The sequence below is a fragment of the Lipotes vexillifer genome, unplaced genomic scaffold (genome assembly GCF_000442215.2).
Source record: "Lipotes vexillifer unplaced genomic scaffold, Lipotes_vexillifer_v1.1 scaffold91, whole genome shotgun sequence".
In the NCBI taxonomy this organism is placed as follows: domain Eukaryota; kingdom Metazoa; phylum Chordata; class Mammalia; order Artiodactyla; family Lipotidae; genus Lipotes; species Lipotes vexillifer.
The window spans coordinates 5,587,578-5,607,404 of NW_006777583.1; the positions used below are offsets into that span (position 1 = coordinate 5,587,578).

Genomic DNA, 19,827 nt, shown 5'->3' on the forward strand with positions numbered 1-19,827 from the left:
GTTTTCTTCCTTCTGTACCATCTGATTCCAATCTGTGCTTGTCTTTTGTAGCTGGAGACGGTTGGATGGCAGCTTAACCTTCAGATGGCTCACTCTGCCCAAGCAAAACTAAAATCTCCTCAAGCTGTGTTACAGCTAGGAGTGAGCAATGAGGATTCGAAGGTAAGAAAGGGTATCCCATTGAAAGGATGTATTTCGTTTACTAGGTCTCGTACTTTATTGTTAGCAAGGTCTTTGTTCTCTGAATTGAAGATTTAAACATAATTTAATTAAAATTAAAGAAAGATTAACAAAATGACAGATCTTTGTTTGTGACAAGTTTTGATGTCATATTTACATATCACTTTGTTATTTATTTGAAAAAACAGGTTGTCTTACAAGGTACTTTTCTTGCAAAAATATGTTATAATGTCTTCTTTTAAATTCTGCAATGGAAAAAATTGGTAGTGGTCATATAAAATTATGATTTCAATGTTTTAGATAATTGTGGATGTTTCTGGGTGTTTTGTGTTTTAAGCTGCACACATATAGCAGAGGGAATAATGTTGTCCAGCCAATGCCTGAAATATGAAGGTGACCTGAGTTCTGTTTGTGTATGTATAGTATGTCTGTGTGTGTGTTTAAATCTCAGCTATTACAAAATAGAATTTTGGATTAGTTTTAAACTGCATGGTGATTTTTTCTTTAGTATTAATTTAAGAAAACCTGAACATGTTATCAAAGGTAAAAGAGCTGCTATGGAATAGTTTTTACTACAGCATATTGAGAAATGTGTATTTCAGTTGTCATTGAATGCTATTTTTATATATTTTTTACTACAATTGAGTATCTTTAAGAGAGAGAGCAGGGGGAGTGACTTATTTTCCTTAAATAAATGAAACTGTCTCATTTTAAGACAAATGAAATAGAGGTGAGAATGAGGTAGGAAGATCTGAAGAAGAAGAAGTTACTGTGGCTGTATGTGATCAGAGAATAGTGGAAGAAATGTTATTATTTATAATGGGCATTGAAGGATGTGTATATTATTACTTCTTTGTTAGCACTTTCACTGTTTATTATGTCTTGTACATTTCTGTCTTCCATAAGAACTGGCATCAGTGCCTAGCTCAGGTTACATGTCCACAGAATTTTAGGCAATTGAATTGGATCTTAACATGTATAATTTATTAATTTATTACAGTGTTTGCAAAGAATCATTTCATTTCACACATTTTGACCAGAAAAGAACATAAACTTAATGGTTAAATGTCGAATTGACTGCTATATTATATATGCTCTGCAATTTAGTAGCGGTCTAACCTTGGGCAAGTTACTTAATCTTCATGAGTGTCAGTTTCTTCGTCTGTAAAACAGGAATAATATTATCTGTCTCACAGGGCTTTTATGAAGATCAAATACTCAGCGTATGTAAAGTACATGATGCTCTATAAATGCTGGCTGCTGCCATCTTCATCATCATCAATAAAAGTTTTCTTGGGCTAATGAATAAATAAATCTCTTTGTTTTAAACCAAAGCTGCCACTAACTTTATTTCTTGGTGAAATTAACCTTTTCCCTTTTCTTTCATTCTTTCTTCCTTTAATTTTTTGATCATATTTTTCATATGTATGCTTCTGAGAATAGGGGAGGGAAAGGATAGCCTGGAAAGTCCTTTATTTTTTTTTCTCCCCATGATCTAGGGAAGGCATTCCTTTAAGTTTAGGATAATAACCTGGAACTCACTGGTGTGGACTGGGACTCTTCCATGAGGGAAAACACACATCTATACACACACATACATATATGCGTTCTCCAGGTATACGTTCACTGCTTTATTTCTCGTGACTATCATATGTTAAGTCTGAGTAGCTAAATGGAATTTATAGCTTGGAAGGATACAATTTTGACTCTATATTTGATATACTTTAAGCATCATGACTTTGGCAGTGTTTAACTCTGGGATGCTTGAGTCCTCCCAGCTTCTTTATTGTGTCTTCAAAACATGTCTCTGTGTCAGTTATATCTTTAGGCAGTAGGAATGAATGAGTAATGCTTCAAGTAAAAGAGTCATGTTTTTAATTCATTCATATTATTCAGGAAATCTATACAGATGTGAGATCCAACTCATTTGAGATATAGGCTGGAGTACATTTGTATTTTTCTGTCTGTTGCTGTTTTAAAATTTTGAATGAACATTTGGTTACCCTTATGACTTGCAGAGCTAGAGAACCATTTTCCTTAACGGACACTTAGGAGCAGCAGCACACGAATGAGAAGGATATTTTCATCTCGTGTGCAGACTTAAGTGACCCTCTTTCTCTGTGTTGCCTGTCTCCCCTGTGGCATTTTGTGGATTTGGTCCCTACTTCTTATATATTGTAAACAATATAGTGGAATGTACAACCACGGTCAACCTGGTTAGAAACAGACCCTCTCCAAGGGACGTGTGCCCTAGCTATAAAGGAACAGTTATCTACCATACCTCTGTTCCCCTCAGTGAACTGCTGCTGGGAAGCTTTACGTTTTCTCCATGTTCTTATGATCTGGTATTCTATTCTTTGTACTCTTGTTATATCTGATTCCTTGATGTTAATTTTTACATAACTTCTGTTATTAAGGACCACACACTGCTCTTCCCCCAAACATTTGCTCTGTTCTGAATGAGAATTCGGGAATTCTAGACAGGTTAGAGTATTAGGTAAAAGGAACATGAGTATGGAACGTGTTTTAAAAACCAAATTTGTTAAAGGAAGGGAGAAATTTTAGTAAAAGGAAGATTAAAAGTTATTGCTGGTTAGTTTATGATGCAGAGTATCATAAAGTACACAGTTGTCATGCTTAAGAAATTGACATTTGTTTAAAACAGGAAACAGGTAAAATTCTTTCAAATGTATTTTTTTTTTCGTCAAATGTATGTTTTACAGTGTAGTTATCCTGAAAGTACACATATATTAAAATAATTCTGAGAGGATTAGAGTCAGTGCAAATTGTAAGAGAATATTTTGATAGTATTTACAATACTTATGAGCTGCTGAACTGAAAACTTACAGTAATTCGCTGAAAAGCATGGTTTCTAAGAATCTCTTTCTTCTCATTCCCTTCCAACATACACATGAAAAGTGTAGCCTGCGGTGAAGTTTTAATTGCTGTCACTTTAGATAACATTGTTGTACTGGCCTCCTTTCTGTTAGAACATTTCTGTCCCGAGGCTTTCCTGTTTTGCTACGAATTTTATCATGAAAACTGGATGATTCTAGCTTTTCCTATAGTATTTTGATAGATATTCTAGTTGTTTTCAGTTAATTTTCTTACTGTTTGTCTACTGCATTTAGCAAAGTAAGATTATTTTCCTGTTCCACACATACCTCAAAACAAGTTTTCTGAGTTTTTTGGCTTTTTTGTTTTTTTTGTTTTACTTCATTAGGGGGCAGTAGAGCTCTTTGCTTACCTAACCTCTGGCACTCACAGTGTTATTTGAAATAACATTCAAAATAATTTGTGAAGTCAGTAGTTGTGGGAAATGCTAAGTGTTTACATTTCTAATCTGTATATAACAATAGAGTTCTCTTGTTATCATCAACAAAATTAGTGCCTATTAATCAGATATGTACAGAACAAATAAATAAAATCATCCTGATTTCAATATTTGCTAATTTGCATATGATCATTTGCCAAAATGAAATTTATTAAAAAGCCTTCTACACTGTTGATTTTTTTTGTTACATTCTGCCACCAGTATTAACTTCTTTATGAGAAAAGAGAATACAATAATCCCAAAGATAGTTGAATGGCTGTGTTAGGTTAGAGCATAACTGGTTCCAGACTAGTCATAGACAGTTGAAATTTCTTTATAGAGAATAGCAATTTTATATGTAACAGATTTGGTAATTTGGATGGCATCAACACTTTAACTGAATATCCTAAAAACGCTAAAATATTTGAATTTTACTACTAATCTTGCATTTTCCTCAGTAAATTTGCTGTTCAAGACAATCATATTTTGTAAATGCAGTGATTCTAAATTCTTTTTGTTCATCCTTTAAGAAAGAATCATATTTTGTAAATGCAGTGATTCTAAATTCTTTTTGTTCATCCTTTAAGAAAGAATCATTCTTTTTTTCTTCTTCTTTTGAAACGACTGAGATAAAGTCACCTTGACAAGAGAACTTTCTAAACATTTATCTAAGTGTTCCATTGGATTGTGCTCAGGTTGCAGAAGGGTAATTATGGTCTTGAGTGAACTTAGGACTTTTAACACCAATTTTTAAAATTAGAGGTCTTCATTCTTATTTTCAAAATGTATGACAAATTCTATTTAGATTGAGAAAAAGGGGGGGAAAAGCCTTTTTTTAAAATTGCTTACTCTATGTAGATATGGTATTACCTCCTTTGATATTTAAAAAACATCTCTTCCAGGTATGAATTCTTATTATTATCTGTATTTTATAGATAGATGGAGAAATGGAAACATGTAGTGGTTAGTTTATTTTCCTAGGTTATTCCTAATAAACAGAGCTAGGATTTGAAGTCAGGCAATTTTATTTCAGAGACCTATGCTATATTTATTGCTAGGATACTGTATCATTTTGCTTATTTAATAACTTAGCAGTTATCCTGTAATATGTGTATATGTTTCAAGGTGTTGAAAGCTTTTCTAAAATGCAATGATTGTTTTATTATTGTTCTTCATAAAACTACAATTACATGGATTCTAAATTTCCTTTTCTTTTTCTTTGACTAAATTGAAACAGTTTTACAGTAAAGTCAATGAAAGACACATATGTTCTTTTATGTGGTAAGCAAAGTTGTATGTTTTGATGTTGTCTCAGTTCAATAGACACTGCATTTATTAACAGACCTTATTGTAAGGGCTGTATGACATCATTGATGTTGATGTGTCGTGAACAAAGAAATAGGGTATATCATTAAAAACACATCCTTAGCTGTATATATGACAGGTTTTTCAGTAAGAGAAAAAACACACATATGCTGTTCAAATCATGAACTCTTTGTATTAGAAATTTAAAGTATTTTGATCTTCTTAAAGGTAATGTTTGTATTGACTGATTTGGAAGGACCTTCAGATTTTTCTGAGCTGCTTTGATGAACAGGTCTAAATTTTACAAATGTACTTTTATTAATCTAATCTATATAGTGAATATATTTCAGCATATTCTTTTGATAATTTAAATTTATTTTTCTGTGTTACAATATTTGTGTATATATTTATAATGGACATTTTGGAAAATATAGGGAAAAAAAAGCCAATTAAAATAAAGTGTAATTCTAGTACCCACAGCATTGTGATGTTTTGTTATATGACCTTCCAGTTGTTTTTTTCCTATACCTCCGTTATAAGTGATTTTTTAAAAAACAGTGATGTTTGCATTTGGTTTAAGAAAAAGAATTGAAGTTTTGTTATTACTGTTCAATACTATATGTGGTATGAGAAGATAGTCTCATTCATCAGTCAGAACTTTTTTTTCTTTTTTGATAAATAGCAGTTATTCATTTTCTAAAGTATACTATCTTATGATCTGAAAAGACATTCTATAAAGTCTTGGGCTTTTTTACTCACTGATTTTGATCAGAAATTTATAAAATTAGCTTTGTCTAATGAGCAGGTCTGTGTCAAGATACTTTTATTCGTGTAATTTGGGATGGTTTTATTCAGGGTTTAGAATTTTAAGACAGGTCAGTGGTTTTTACTTTTGAAATAAAATGATTGATGAATATTGCTTGTCTTTTAAAGAAGATGTTTCTGGTTCTTTTTTTATTACCTAAGTTGTATACATTTATTTTGAAAATTTTATAGATATGGAAAGAAAAAGTCACAGATTTACCACCACTGTGCAGTCTCTTTTATTTCATTGTTCATTCAATAGCTACTTTTTTTTTAATAGCTACTTTCTTTTGAAGGTCTTCTTTGATTTTATATTCTGCTTTTTTCATTTAACCCTGTAACAGATCTTTCCCATATTCAGACTCATCATTAATATATTAAATGACTGACTGCATCATGTTTTGGCTATGACTTAACTACAATTTCCTACCAGTTCCTCTGTTGTCAAATAATGAGTTTGCTTCCAGTATTTTCCTATTATATTGTGATAAACATCTTTGTGTATAAATACATGGTAGGTGTTCAGTAAACACTTCTTGAATGATGAATGAACAAATGAATGAATGAGTAAAGCATCCTTGGAACTTATGGTTATTCTTCAGGAGTGTAATTACTGGGTGAAAGGGTGTAAACCAAAAAAAGGTCTTTACTATAGTTTGATAATTGGCTTTTCATAATTGTTTTAGGAACACACACACTCAAAGGTGGCATTCAAAGGATATAAGAGCTTCTGGAGAAAAGTGTAACATTACTATCTCAAAAGTAGGTTCTTTGATAACTAGTTAATTATTTTGGATAATTTTAGGAGACCAGTGAAAAGCCCTGGTATTTTTGTAAGATTATAGGACCCTCTCATTTATAATTTCTTTATTCCTTTAGTATACACATTAAAGAAGCTTTTGTTGTATGTGTTTTATTTTATTATAGAACATGTAAAAGCAATCTCATAAAATATTCTAGCAGTTAGAGTAAATAGAAACAACCCTTATTTGGTAGACAATTGCCCATATACTTTGAAAAAAAAGCCTGGTTCTTTGCAATCAAATTTATTTATTTAAGTAATCCTAAGGCTTTGTGGCTTTACTTTTCTGATTCTTAATTTTGTTTTGTATCCTTTTTCATTGTGATCAGTTTCTCAATGATAGTATCCTTTAAGGTGTCATGTGTTCTAAATGAGAGCAATACAAAACTGTCTTTCCTTAATTTAGTGTGGTTTCTTTTTTTTAGTTTTGTGATCAGTATGACTTTCTGAAAGATCTTAGGTATTCAGGTATGTTGAAGTGTTCAAATCATATGTGTATAGCTCCTTGGTATCACAAAATGAACCCCCTTATATGCGTGTGAAGAGTATGTATGTAAAAGTCTTTTTCTGTACTTTAGATTGCCTAATGGAAAGTCTTCATTTATCTATGGATAAGACTTTTAAGCTAGCAAAAATATTGTTTTAGACACTGTGTATCTTTGATGAGTAAAAACAAAATATTAATACACAGAGTGTGATGGAAGTTAGTATTCATGTGGAGAAAATGATAAAAACGACTTGGAGGAGAAAATCTTTTAAAAAATACTCCATGTATTTCATAATTTAAAAAAATCATCTTTTTACTAAAATTCTTTTCAAAAATTTTGTGAGGGCTTCCCTGGTGGCGCAGTGGTTGAGAGTCCGCCTGCCGATGCAGGGGACACGGGGTCGTGCCCCGGTCCGGGAAGACCCGACATGCCGCGGAGCCTGTGCATCCGGAGCCTGTGCTCCGCAACGGGAGAGGCCACAACAGTGAGAGGCCCGTGTGCCGCAAAAAAAAAAAAAAAAAAAAAATTTGTGAAATTTCAAAGTAGGCAAACAATATCACCCTCACTTGTCTTTCCTAGCTTCTGAACTTCTTTACTTTTTTGAAATCTGGAGGCAATTGATAATTGTAGAATTCCTCAAACAGAATAGAATATGTTTAAAAGCACCTTTAAATTTTGTTCAATGTATTTTTTGTTTGTTTTTGGTTTTGGTTTTATTTTTGCGGTACGCGGGCCTCTCACTGTTGTGGCCTCTCCCGTTGCGGAGCACAGGCTCCGGACGCGCAGGCTCAGCGGCCATGGCTCACGAGCCCAGCAGCTCCGCGGCATGCGGGATCTTCCCGGACCGGGGCACGAACCCGTGTCCCCTGCATCGGCAGGCGGACTCCCGACCACTGTGCCACCAGGGAAGCCCTGTTTAATGTATTTTTATGGATTAGAAATGATAGTAATGTAAATGAGTGGCTTATGTACTTTGAAATAAAAGTGTTAACAATGAATTAGATATCTGAACAAATAAAATTCAATAAATTAAAGTTCAATAAATTAAATAAGCAACAACTTTTAAAATAGCTCAAATTCAATTCAAGAAACATTTATTAAACCTTTACCATGCATGAGGTACTAGGCAAGGTATTTGTGATATAGACAGGTTTTATTTTCCATCATGGAGCTTATGGTCTAAAAGGGAATGCATACATTAAGCCGGTAAATATATTTAAGTTTAGTGACTGTTACAAAAGAGGAAATACATGGAACTGTGGAAACTGACAGCAAGGAGTTGGAGACTGCAACAGGCAGGCGAGTTTCAGGTGGAGGAAAGAACACATGAAAAAGGATAGGGGCTTATCTTCTGAGCATGTTGAGTATGAGGTAGCTGAGATATCCAGGTGGAGGAAAGAACACATGAAAAAGGATAGAGGCTTATCTTCTAAGCATGTTGAGTATGAGGTAGCTGAGATATCCAGGTGGAGATTGTTTGGATGGCAGTTGGTGAGGTGGGGAGTGGATTATAGACTAGAAATTGCGACTTGGAAATCATCGAGGTTTTGAGTATCATTTCAGTTATGAGATGGAAGAGGTTAGTCACTTAGGGAGGAAGTATAGAACCTGATGAACTCCCAAATTTAAAAGGCAAGTAGAACTACAGGAGCTTATCACAGTGATTGGGAAAGGAGCAGCCAGCGACCAAAGCAAGAGAGCATTTCTTGGGGGGTGAATAATGTTACATGCTGTAAGAGGTAAAAGAGAGAAAAAAAAAAAAAGATACTAATTTAACCCTCACAGCTGTGAATTAAGTACTAGTATTTTCCCTAGCTTGTAGATTAAGAAGACTAGTCTCAGTGGTTAAGTATCTTTCCCTAGATTGGATATTAGAAAGTAATATGGGCAAGATTTAAACCCAGGTCCACCTGCCACAATAGCCTGAACTTATAATCACTATATAGCAGTTTAAAAAAAAAAAGAATTTAGTGTCATGGAGGTCACTGGTGATCACTGTGTGGGGCAGGAGAAGGAGGTGTTTCAAGACAGAGGGCGGTATTGAATACTGTTGAGGGGCCAGGAAAGAGAAGAACAGACATATATATGACTGTTGGATTTGGTTAGATGGACTTCTCTGATAACCTTGGTAATTGTGGTCTCAATCACAATTGAGAGGCAAAAGAATCCTGATTGGAGTAAATTGAGGAAAGAAAATGAGGCAAAAAAGTGAAAGCAACCACCTACGTAACTCCTTCAAGAAACAAACGGAATAGTCAATGTAGGGGAATGTGGATTCAGTGACTGGAGATACTAGAGGAGGTTTGTATGCTGATTCCACATCCATTGGGGAGAAATTGATGCTGCAGGACAGAGAGGGATACAAGTTCCATGAGAAAGTGAGAAGAGAAGAGGGCCAGAGCACAAATGAAAGGGTTGGACTTTGATGAGAGTGGGAACACATTATTTGTTGTAACAGCAAAAAAGAAAGAGAATGGATTAGGTAGGTAGTTTGGGTGGTAGAAGAGGAAGCTGTGTCTGAATGCTTCTGTTTCTGAATGCAGTCATTAGTTGAGGGAGTGCGTAGGTCTAGAAGGTTTGGGAACAGGGGAGTTATTTTGGTTTGGGAACAGAAACAGTTATTTTGGATATTGGGAAAATGAACAAACTAGTAATTTTAGGCTGTTTCACTGTTACTGACCAGTGCTTATTGCCCACTTGAGATTTGTGACCATGAATTTGAAATGAGAACTGTTGAAAGGGTGTACATTTTCCTTCATCCATTTTTAGTTGCTGTGATGCAACTGTGAAGTAGGTAGATAATTGGGTTTAATCAGCGTTTCATCTTTACCAAGGTGTATCAGGTGAAGGGAGAAAGGGACAAAGGATTGGCCTTGTGTACAAGGGAGTGATCTTAGTGATGGACCATAGATTCTAAATCAGATCAGTTGGAAAGTGAGGATATGGTGTATGTTGTGGGTGGCGTGATGGAGAGTGAGAATCTGGCTATAAAACTGGAACCCTAGCCGCTGGCTCCCTTGAGTCGTTTGTTGTACAGAGGACCCTCAGACACATTAGTTCCAGGGTCACTTGGGAATTTTTTATTTGAATCTTTTCCCTTCCTCTCTTCTTCCCTCTCTTTCCCCTTCTTCCTTTCTTTTTATAATCGAGCAAAAATGCAGTTTCTTTCAGCGTTATTCCATTTTATCTCAAGGAGTTCCAACCTATCTATCTTTAAAGGGCCATTTTATCCAAAGTTAAAATACTGCCACTTCCTTGGTAAGGGTAATATAATAATAACTCCAAAAATAACCTTTTTATAATTCTCAGCAGTAAAACAAATAGAATTATTATTCATATACAACTTTATTTATGGAATGAGCAAAGGCTGATGGAATTTTCCAGCCCAAAGAGATCGTAGATGGATATGGCAATGGATTCTTAGATATAATATCAAAAGCACGAATGACAAAATAGATAAATTGGACTTCATCAGAATTAAAAACTTGTGCATCAAAGGACATTATGAAGAAAAAGAAAAGGTAACCTAAAGAATGAGAGAAAATGTTGCAAATTCCTGGTAAGGAATTTCTGTCTAGAATATGTAAAGAACTCCTACAACTCAACAACAAAAAGGCAAACAACTCAAATAAAAAATGGGTAAAGGACTTGCATAGACATTTCTCTAAAGAAGATATGAAAATGGCCAACATGCACATGAAAAGATACTCAGCATCATTAATCACTAGGGAAATACAAATCAAAACAAGAGTGAGATACCACTTCACACCCATTAGGATGGCTATAATTAGAAACAAAAAAAGTAAAATAACAAGTGTTGGTGAGGATGTGTAGAAATTAGGACCTTCCTATATCGCTGGTGGAAATGTAAAGTGGTTCAGCCACTATGGGAGATAGTTTGTCAGTTCCACAGAAATTCAAACATAGAACTATTGAATGACTCAGCAGTTTCACTCCTAGATACATACCCAGAAGAAGTGAGAACAAGGACTCAAATATGTACATCTGCATGCATGTTTATAGCAGTACATAACAGTAGCCAAAAGGTGGAAACAACTCAAATGCCCATCAATGGATGAAGGGATAAACAAATAGTAGTATACACATACAATGGAATATTATTGAGCTATAAACAGAAATGAAGTCCTGATACATGCTACAATGTATATGAACCTCAAAAATATTTTTCTTAGTAAAAGGAACCAGGCACAAAAGGTCACATATTGTATGGTCTCATGTATATAAAATATCCAGGTTAGGCAAATCCATAGAACCAACAAGCAGGTTAGCAGTTATCAAGACCTGGGGGAAGGAAAGAATGGGGACTGACAGCTTAAAGGTTATTGGTTTCTTTCTGGGGTAGTGAAAACGTTCTGAAATGAATGCACAGCATTGTGAATGTATTGGAAGCCACTGAATTGTATACTTTAAAAGGATTAAAATAGTACATTTTAGAGACAGAGAGAATGAGAGAGAGAGGGGAGGGGGAGGGGGAGGGAGAGGGAGAGGGAGAGGGAGAGGGAGAGGGAGAGGGAGGAGACCAATTTAGGGAATATTTCAACCCTCTAAGTTTACTGAGAAAACTCAGGCCCAGTGAGGTTGAATAGTTTGTCAGTTGATTATTGGCATAGCCAGATGAGACCCTAGTCTGACAGAATGAAGGGGGTACACTGGATTTAAAGTGTAAAAGTGAGATGACTTGAGTTTAAATTCTTAGACTGTGGGCAAGAATCTGAATCTTTCTGCAGCAAATTTCCCAGTTTGAAAATGTGGCTAGTAATACCTGCCTTCTAGGATTATTGATAGAATTAAATATCTGTGAAGTGCCTGTTATCGACAGAATGACTCTCACATAGTAGGCACTTAATGTTAATTGAATTTGAATTTGCAGTGCTATAGTTCAACATTGTGTTAGGAACAGGTTATTCTGGAAAATATTTTTAGGAGTATATTATTTTGGAAGATAGTTGAGTACTGACTTGATGGCTTGTATAGTAGTTTGCCCTTATTAAAAAAATTGTTCAGTGTTACAGTATTCTCCTTTGTAACCAGGCTGTTGGAATTCAGATTGAATTTTCTGTAACCATCATTTTTAACAAATCACTGTTCCTTTTCTCTTAATTAGTAGAAATGATTCCCAAATGAATATAGAGGAAGAATACCACTTCCTTAATTACTAATATTGCATTGTAGGCTACTTGAACTCCCCGTGGGGTTTTTTTTTCACCCACAGTGACCTTTCATAGAGTATGTACTCTGAAAGAACAAGTCCACAGAGGTAGTATGGCATTGTGCCACTTATAAATGTAATTTTCTATTATCTTAAACCATCTTTGTTTTTATATCGCTGTTCTTGATTATAATACTTTGTATTCACTCTTTTAACCACAAGGCTCAAAAACCTACAAATATTGAGTCTCAAAACACTCCAGTGAGGCAGGCATATTGCAGTCATCCTTTTTAGTTAAGAGAGGAGGAGGAAGAGATTATTTAATTGTTAATGTATAATACTAGAAGAAATAGTCTAACAAAAATCTGTTGCTAGTTTTACGATAGTCTTGTTTTAAAATGAGAAATCAAAAGTTCTTCTGCCTCATGTAAATGATGCTCAGATTTTCATCCTCATTTTAATTTGGGTATTTTCTCTACTTTTCAACTGATTTTTGTGTATATTGACTTCTTTTGACTCCGAAGTACAAGGAAATATGAACATTGTAAGCATATACCTAAAGTAGCTTGAACGATTTAAATTTATCAAGCATTTTGCTGTAGACAGATAAGTAATTTATAGATTTATATATAAATTTATATTTAGATATAATTTATAGATTTCTTAGCTTTGAGAGTGGGTATTGTGTATTCGTTTATAAGTTAAATTATAGTCACCTCCTCAGGTATTTTAGGTTGGCATGGTAATGACTAATAATAACACTGCTGCCATATAAGTGTATTTACACTTCTCTTTGATAGTACACATGTTATTTATGAATTAAGTACTACCTGATTCTATGTATTTCAGCTGTCTGCTTCTAAAGAGTAGAGATCTTTGGAGATGAGGGGATATTATATAGGACAAGAACAAGTTTAAAAATAAAAACAAGTTTAAAAATACAGTTTAAAATGCGGTCTAATTAATGGTAATTCCTAAGAAAAGGTAAACATTTCTCATAAGGAAATCTTGCTTATTTAAGAAGTAAACCCACAAGTTGCCTTGGGTCAGTTCATATGGATTGTGACCTATTTGGAGGCTGAGGGGACATCTAATTTCTTCATAATATTATATGAAATATGCAGGTGGCTGAGATACCTCATTGTCTCTTTCCTAAGTGCTGCCACTTTGTATTTTTCTGAATTCTAGTTAGCCTAGGTGGATGGAGCTCATTAAAGCTGAGTGTCTCGATAGCTGCAGTGCACAGAAAGTAACCACTATGCCTGATACTGCCACATTTAAACAATTAAGAAGGTAATGATAATAGATAACATTTATTGACCATTTAATATATGCCAGGTATCCTACGTGCTTTTATACTTTGTCTCATCGGACCCTTGAAATTAATAAACAATAAGTCACTTTGTTTTATTTGCCCAGGACTGAAAATAATGTACAATTTAATAAAGTAACCACTGTGCTTCCACAGTGATTACTTTGCCGTCTGTCTTTAGTGAGGTCCATGGCTAGTGCCTATTCTCATAGTCTATATGGTTTTATCTTGCTCTTAAACATTTTGTTTTGATAGTCATGAAACTCTCCGTAGGGTAGGGTAGGTGATTTATTTCCATTTGCCAAGTGTGAGGAGTGAGAGAATGACCTTGATAGACTATTGCATTGAGAGTTTTCCTATTCTTTTCTGGCAGGGCTGTCTGGGTGATGAAGTACTCATAGTACTGGAGAATCAGGGAGTTTCTGGTAGTAAAATAGAGTCTGTACTGGATTTTTCTAGATGATAACTGCTCAGCTGAAGTGCAAGTAGGTAACAGGTTAGCTGAATATTGATTGCCATGTTCTGCCCTTGGGGCAGCCAAGCAGTGTCTGAGGGAACTGGAGGGCCCACTCAGTCACCCAACCTCAGGCTGCCTTGTTGGTTAACTACATTGTAAAGTACAAACATGATCATTTTTTTTGTCAGCGCCAGGATGTGAGTTAGGCTTAGGAAACATTTCCCTCAGAAATGGGAAGAAGTAGAAATTGTAAAATATTTTATCTTCTTTTTATACCTAATTCTTTCTATCCTGTTGTTTAATTGCTGGGATGTTGAATTTGGAGCTTGAAATTTGTACTTAGCAGCTTAACCATAGCCACTTGCATGAAAGTGTAAACATTTCCTGACCAGAATGTGTCTACCAGTCAATTGTATATATTGACAGAGGGCAAACTTGACCTGTTTACTTGAGGGTGCTTTTTGCTTCCAATATTCTTTTTGGGGAAGTTTGGTTTACAAATAGTTTTAGGTAATTTTTGAAACTCTGTTGTAAAAATTCTATCAGATAGTTTATAATTCATTAACTTACATTAAAAAAATTCTATCAGTTTATAATTCATTAACTTACATTAAGCGATTCATATTGCAAATAGGCCCAAATCTACAAAGACTGCCTTTATTAGCCCACATAGTTTTCCCTAATCCTCATTTCTGCCAGCCTCTCCCATAAAACTTCTTATTTTTCTTTTTGCACATTAATATTAAAAAGAGTGATGTCCTCTTTTTTTTTTTCTTTTATATATAAGGAATCTTATGGAGAGATGGGTTTTAGGGTCTCTGATGTCAGTGCAGAAGGTGATGATCTCATAGAGACAAGACTCTTCTTGGGAGGGAGAGGAAATCCCTTAGGAAAGTACCACATTGGATCCCATCATAGCATTTCTTATTAAGTCAATTTCAGCCATATTATTTTTCTTCAGAACTTTGTTGGAACAGTTTGCTGTTTCTTTAGTTGAACATTTAGATTTACAGTGCATGTATGTCTTTTAGCCCTAGAATCACCTTAGTACATGAGGCCTCAGCACGCATCGACTGAGGAAACAGAAGATTCACATTTTCCGTCTCACACTCACACTGACTCCAGGAGTTACACTCGTTCAGGGAATGGTGGGCCTCATTGCTTGCATTATTTAATTAGTATTCTATCTCTGTTTGCAGAGTGTATAGTTGAAGTCCATATATATAGTTGAATTTAACTGAATCACAGTTAAATTCACATGAATTAAATATGTCACTTGTATTAACTGATGACTTGTTTGTGCTTTGGTCCCTCTTATGTTTTACTAATTTATGCCTTCAGAATCTTCAAGTTCTCTTGTCTTAGAATTTAAAAGTACTAGTGTGTTCATTAAGAAAGTCGCCTGCCTATTACCAATCCCTTACTGATTTATAGGATTAGAGCCTGTTAGGAGAGAGAAAAGGTTCTTAAATATAAACTCACTGGTATTCTGTATTTGTCAGGGAAGTATATTCTTGTAAAAATCTTATAGGTAAACAAACATTCTGTGTGTCCTAGTGAAAAAAGGAGGGGATAAGATAGTATAGATGATAGTTCCTAACTTTTAAATTTGACAGGGAGGAATATGAGTATATTGACCTAGTTAATGCCAATTTGAAGAATTCTAATATGATTCCCTATTTTCCTTCAAATTGTATTGAGCCAGGTTCTGTTGGTACCAGCCATGTTATTTTAATTGGATTTAGATTCAGACATGACTGTCTCCCATGGCTTCCATTCTTGTACGCTCTACTTATACTGCTTTGTACAGTAGGGGTTTGCCTTTATTTATATTTGCAGCATTAATCACCTATTAATTTTTCATTTTAGGTCGCTAAAATATATCACATACATTAGTATAAGAATTATAAAAATCAATTATCCTAATAAATTGCGGAGCAAAAAAATTGCGAACAACTGTGATTTTAATTTCTTGTATTTTAAAAGGTCTGGTTGAAGATTTTTATTCATGGTTCCTTCCCCCCTCACCTCTCCCATGTTAATATTGTTGTAGAGAAGGTTTAGACTTTGTTACTAAATACACACCTTATTAAATAGGTGTGTGTCCTGGGACAAAGCATTTCTCTGGTTCCTAGTTATTTCTGCCATTCAGCTAAAAAATAGCTCTGTATTACATTTGACAGATAATAGAGAATAATGTAAAGGACTTTGAAGGTGGCATTGGTATGTAGTAAAAGCAAGACAGGCTTTGGAATCACACTGTTTACCTCTTGGGAAATAGCTAAAGAGTCTTGAGCAGGTTACTTACCTGATTGAGGCTCAAATTCTGATCTGAAAGTTTGGACAATAATAGCAACCTTTCAAGGTTTTTCTGAGAATTAAATATGGTAGGAAATGTAAAAGTGTCTATTACAGTACAGCACATTGGTATCTTCATTACTTAAAGAGGTCTTTCCAGTTGAGAGCAGCAAAATTGAAATGCCTAAGTCTTTATAAGGCCATTATTAAGTTTTGCCAGAAGTAGAACTAGTTGTGAAACTAGAGGCATAAAGAAGAGAATTCCTTCTTTTTTTTTTTTTTTTTTTTTTTTGGTCTAATATCTTTAGGATAAATTTAGGAAGAAAATGTTTAAGGGAAGATTAGGTCTATTAAAAGACTGAATTTTGTTCTTTAATGCTAGTGACCTTCTTTTCCTAGCTGTTTGAACTAAGTGAGAAAGGTTAATAAAGCTCTACAATAAAATGATCTGATTAAAAATAAAGCTGCATACTTAATAAAAAAGCCTGTCCCTTTGCTTACACAAGTGGGAGAATACAACTTTGAATGTTTGATGAATGCAGGACATTAAAAGAGTTATGAATATACCTGCTCAATTTTAAAATAAAAATGAAAAGTTTGAAATATACAGATCACCAGATGAGAGTGTAAATTATTATTGGGAAGTTTATATAAAATAGAAATTAGAGAGATTATGGGCATCCTAATCTCACCTTATTATGAAGATATGAAAAATTAAATGAAGTGTCTTCAAATTTTGTATTTTTAACCAGAGAAAAGTTATTTTCTGAGTACTTCTATTTACAAAAAACAGCCACTGACTTGGTTCTAAAAAAGTTAGATTATTTAAGTCCTGTAAGAATTTCATCTGAAATAGTTTTAGCAGCATGCAGTATCAGTAATTATACTATGAAGTCAGCATGATGTTTGGATCTTCTAAAACTGTTTTGAAATTTGCTTAGTGCAGTTTTACCCAAATGTGTTAGTGACCTTGAGAATTTTTTTTAAAACAATACCAGTTACAGTGGTGTCCTGTGAAAGAAGTTTCAGTAAACTGAAGTTAATTTAAAATTACTTATGATTGTCACTTGGTCAAGAGAAATTATTTAACATGGCATTTCCCTCAATTGATAATAACATAAACAAAGAAGTAGATTTTAAAAATATTACTGATAAGTTTGCTTCCAAAAAAACAGGAAAGTAAACTTAAAACATTCTGTTGTTGATATAAATAAGATATTTAAACTTAAAATGTTATGAATTTCTGTTTCTCAGTAATGTTCTGGAAGAATATTAACCATTAAAATATGCATTAAAACGTGAATGGGGGCACGCATTTTTCCTTTAGTGTCGAGTTCCAGGCACTGATAAGAACTTTACGGTAGTATACATTCATTCCTCCCAACCCCTGGCCTTTTGCTTTTATTATCACATATTTTTCTTAAATGTGTTATAAACCTTACACTATACTATTTTTGTTTAAATAGATAATTATCTTTTTACAGATTTAATTAAAGTCCCAAGTCAGTTGGTTTAAGATATGGAGATTTTTCTGGGTGGGCTTGGCCCAATCAGATATTCACTTTAAAGGCGGAAAGTTTTCTCTGGCTAGTAGCAGAAGAGAAATCAGAAAGATCTGAAGTGTACAAAGGACTTTGTGTGTTGCTGGTTTGAAGATGGAGACATTGGTGAGAAAGAATGAGGGCAACCCCTAGGAGAAGAGAGTGTTTTCTGGTTGACAGCAAGGAAACAGGGAACACAGACCATTAGCTGCAAGAACTAGATTCTGCCACCAACCTGAATGAGTGTGGAAACAGCTTCTTCCCCAGAGCCTCCAGATAAGAGCCCTGCCTGACTGACATCTGATTACACCCTTGTGAGAAGCCAGCCAAGCCTGTCTGAACTGCTGACCTACAGAACTATGAACTAATAATTTGATGTTGTTTTAAGCCACTCAGTTTGTGGTAATTAGTTATATGGCAATAAAAATACTAATATAACTTATAAGACCTTTTGTCAATCTGAACATTTCTATGAGGCTTTGTCTTAGCTCTTTCTGAAAACCTAACACAGCATGTTACAGCCCTACTCTGGATTTGATCTTTACCTGAAAGCCATTTCATTATTTGAGAATCATTTTGTCATCTGGAGGTCCTTGTAACTTCACACACTTTTATTTAACCCAGCAAGTTCTTGCTCTTTTGGAGCTAATAGTTCATTCTTTAGCTCATCTCTTTCCTATATGCAATGAGAAGAAACCCAGTGGCACTTTTAGTCATTGAGTTCATGAGGAACATTTCCCATTTTCAATTTTTCTGCCAACAACAGTATTTCTAAACTTCCCTCCAAAATAAAACAAGGAACCCCTTTCTTGCAGCTTCCAATCACATTTCAGTACTTTTAAACCCTTACCAACAACCCCTTCTGGTCCTTTTAGGCTTCCACTAACACTATCCTCAGTTGCCCTTTAGGCTTTAACCTGATTCCAATGCCAATGGCAGCTAAATCCAAGAGCATCCTAAGGCAGAAGTGCATGACTTTTTTGTGACCTAGGCTCGTAAGTCACATAGCATAATTTCTGTTGTCCTCTATTGGTTGAAGCAATCATGAAGGTCTGCAAGCTTCAGCGGGGAGGGATATTGACCACACTTCTCTATGAGAGAAGTGTTAAGGTCATATTGAAAGAGGGGCCTGTGGGATAAAAGATACTGTGTCTATATTTGGAGAATTAAATCTACCACAGATCTCAACATTTTAGCTTGTATTTTAAAATTGCATTTTGTCTGATTTGTAGTGCTCTTTCAAAATATAATGCTACCAACCCTGTAGCCCATTTCACAATTACAGATTTATGGGAAAATCTAAGGTTTTATTTAAATAAACAGTCTTATATCCAATACTGACATCAGCCAACTGGTACATTCTTTAATTTAAAAATTAAATTTAATTAAAGTTATTAGCTAGTGGTTAAAGCTGATTTTTTTTCTTGTTTAATGAGTTTAGATTTTTAGAGAAAAGTATTTTCTTAATTGAATCAATCTGTAACCCTCTTTTATACTTTGTGTTACAGATTTCAGAAATGGTGTAGCAGTAGAGTATGAACTGGACAAATATAAGTTATGATGTGTGATTTTTCAGCATTTTATTTTACAGTGGTACCTTTTTCTTTAAGAGAAGCTTCTAAGTGTAGCATATTATTATTTTGTGGTATACATGTCTCTTCTCACCGAAGTCAAGCTGATCGTCAGCTGCGATACATACTGAAGCCTTGAGGGAAGGTTCTCTCATCTCCTGTGGCTTCTCTCATCTCTGCTCTTTCCCCGGCAGAAAAAGTCTAGAACTTTGCTTTCAGCTGTAATGGGGCTAGGAGGCAATTCTACTCAAACGTTTCTCATCACAGTAAAATTTCTCAAGGAACTTCTGAAGAACAAGTAGATAAATGATGGAGGAATAATATTTTATCAGGACTTTTTGAATCGCTATTGAGCACACATTTTAAAAAACTATTATTGGGCTTCCCTGGTGGTGCAGTGGTTGAGAGTCCGCCTGCTGATGCCGGGGACACGGGTTTGTGCCCCGGTCTGGGAGGATCCCACATGCCGCGGAGCGGCTGGGCCCGTGAGCCATGGACGCTGGGCCTGCGTGTCCGGAGCCTGTGCTCCGCAACGGGAGAGGCCACAGCAGGGAGAGGCCCGCGTACCGCAAAAAAAAAAAAAAAA

The 19,827-nt window shown here is 34.8% G+C and overlaps 1 protein-coding gene across 1 annotated transcript in view; it reads left to right on the forward strand.

Annotated features, from left to right (window-relative positions):
- The window catches only part of COMMD10 (COMM domain containing 10), a 160,829-nt gene that overhangs the window by 30,160 nt on the left and 110,842 nt on the right, over positions 1-19,827 (forward strand). The window contains exon 5 of the mRNA XM_007451220.1: positions 52-162. Coding sequence (XP_007451282.1) covers positions 52-162 — 111 coding nt within the window. The remainder of the gene's footprint in view (positions 1-51; positions 163-19,827) is intronic.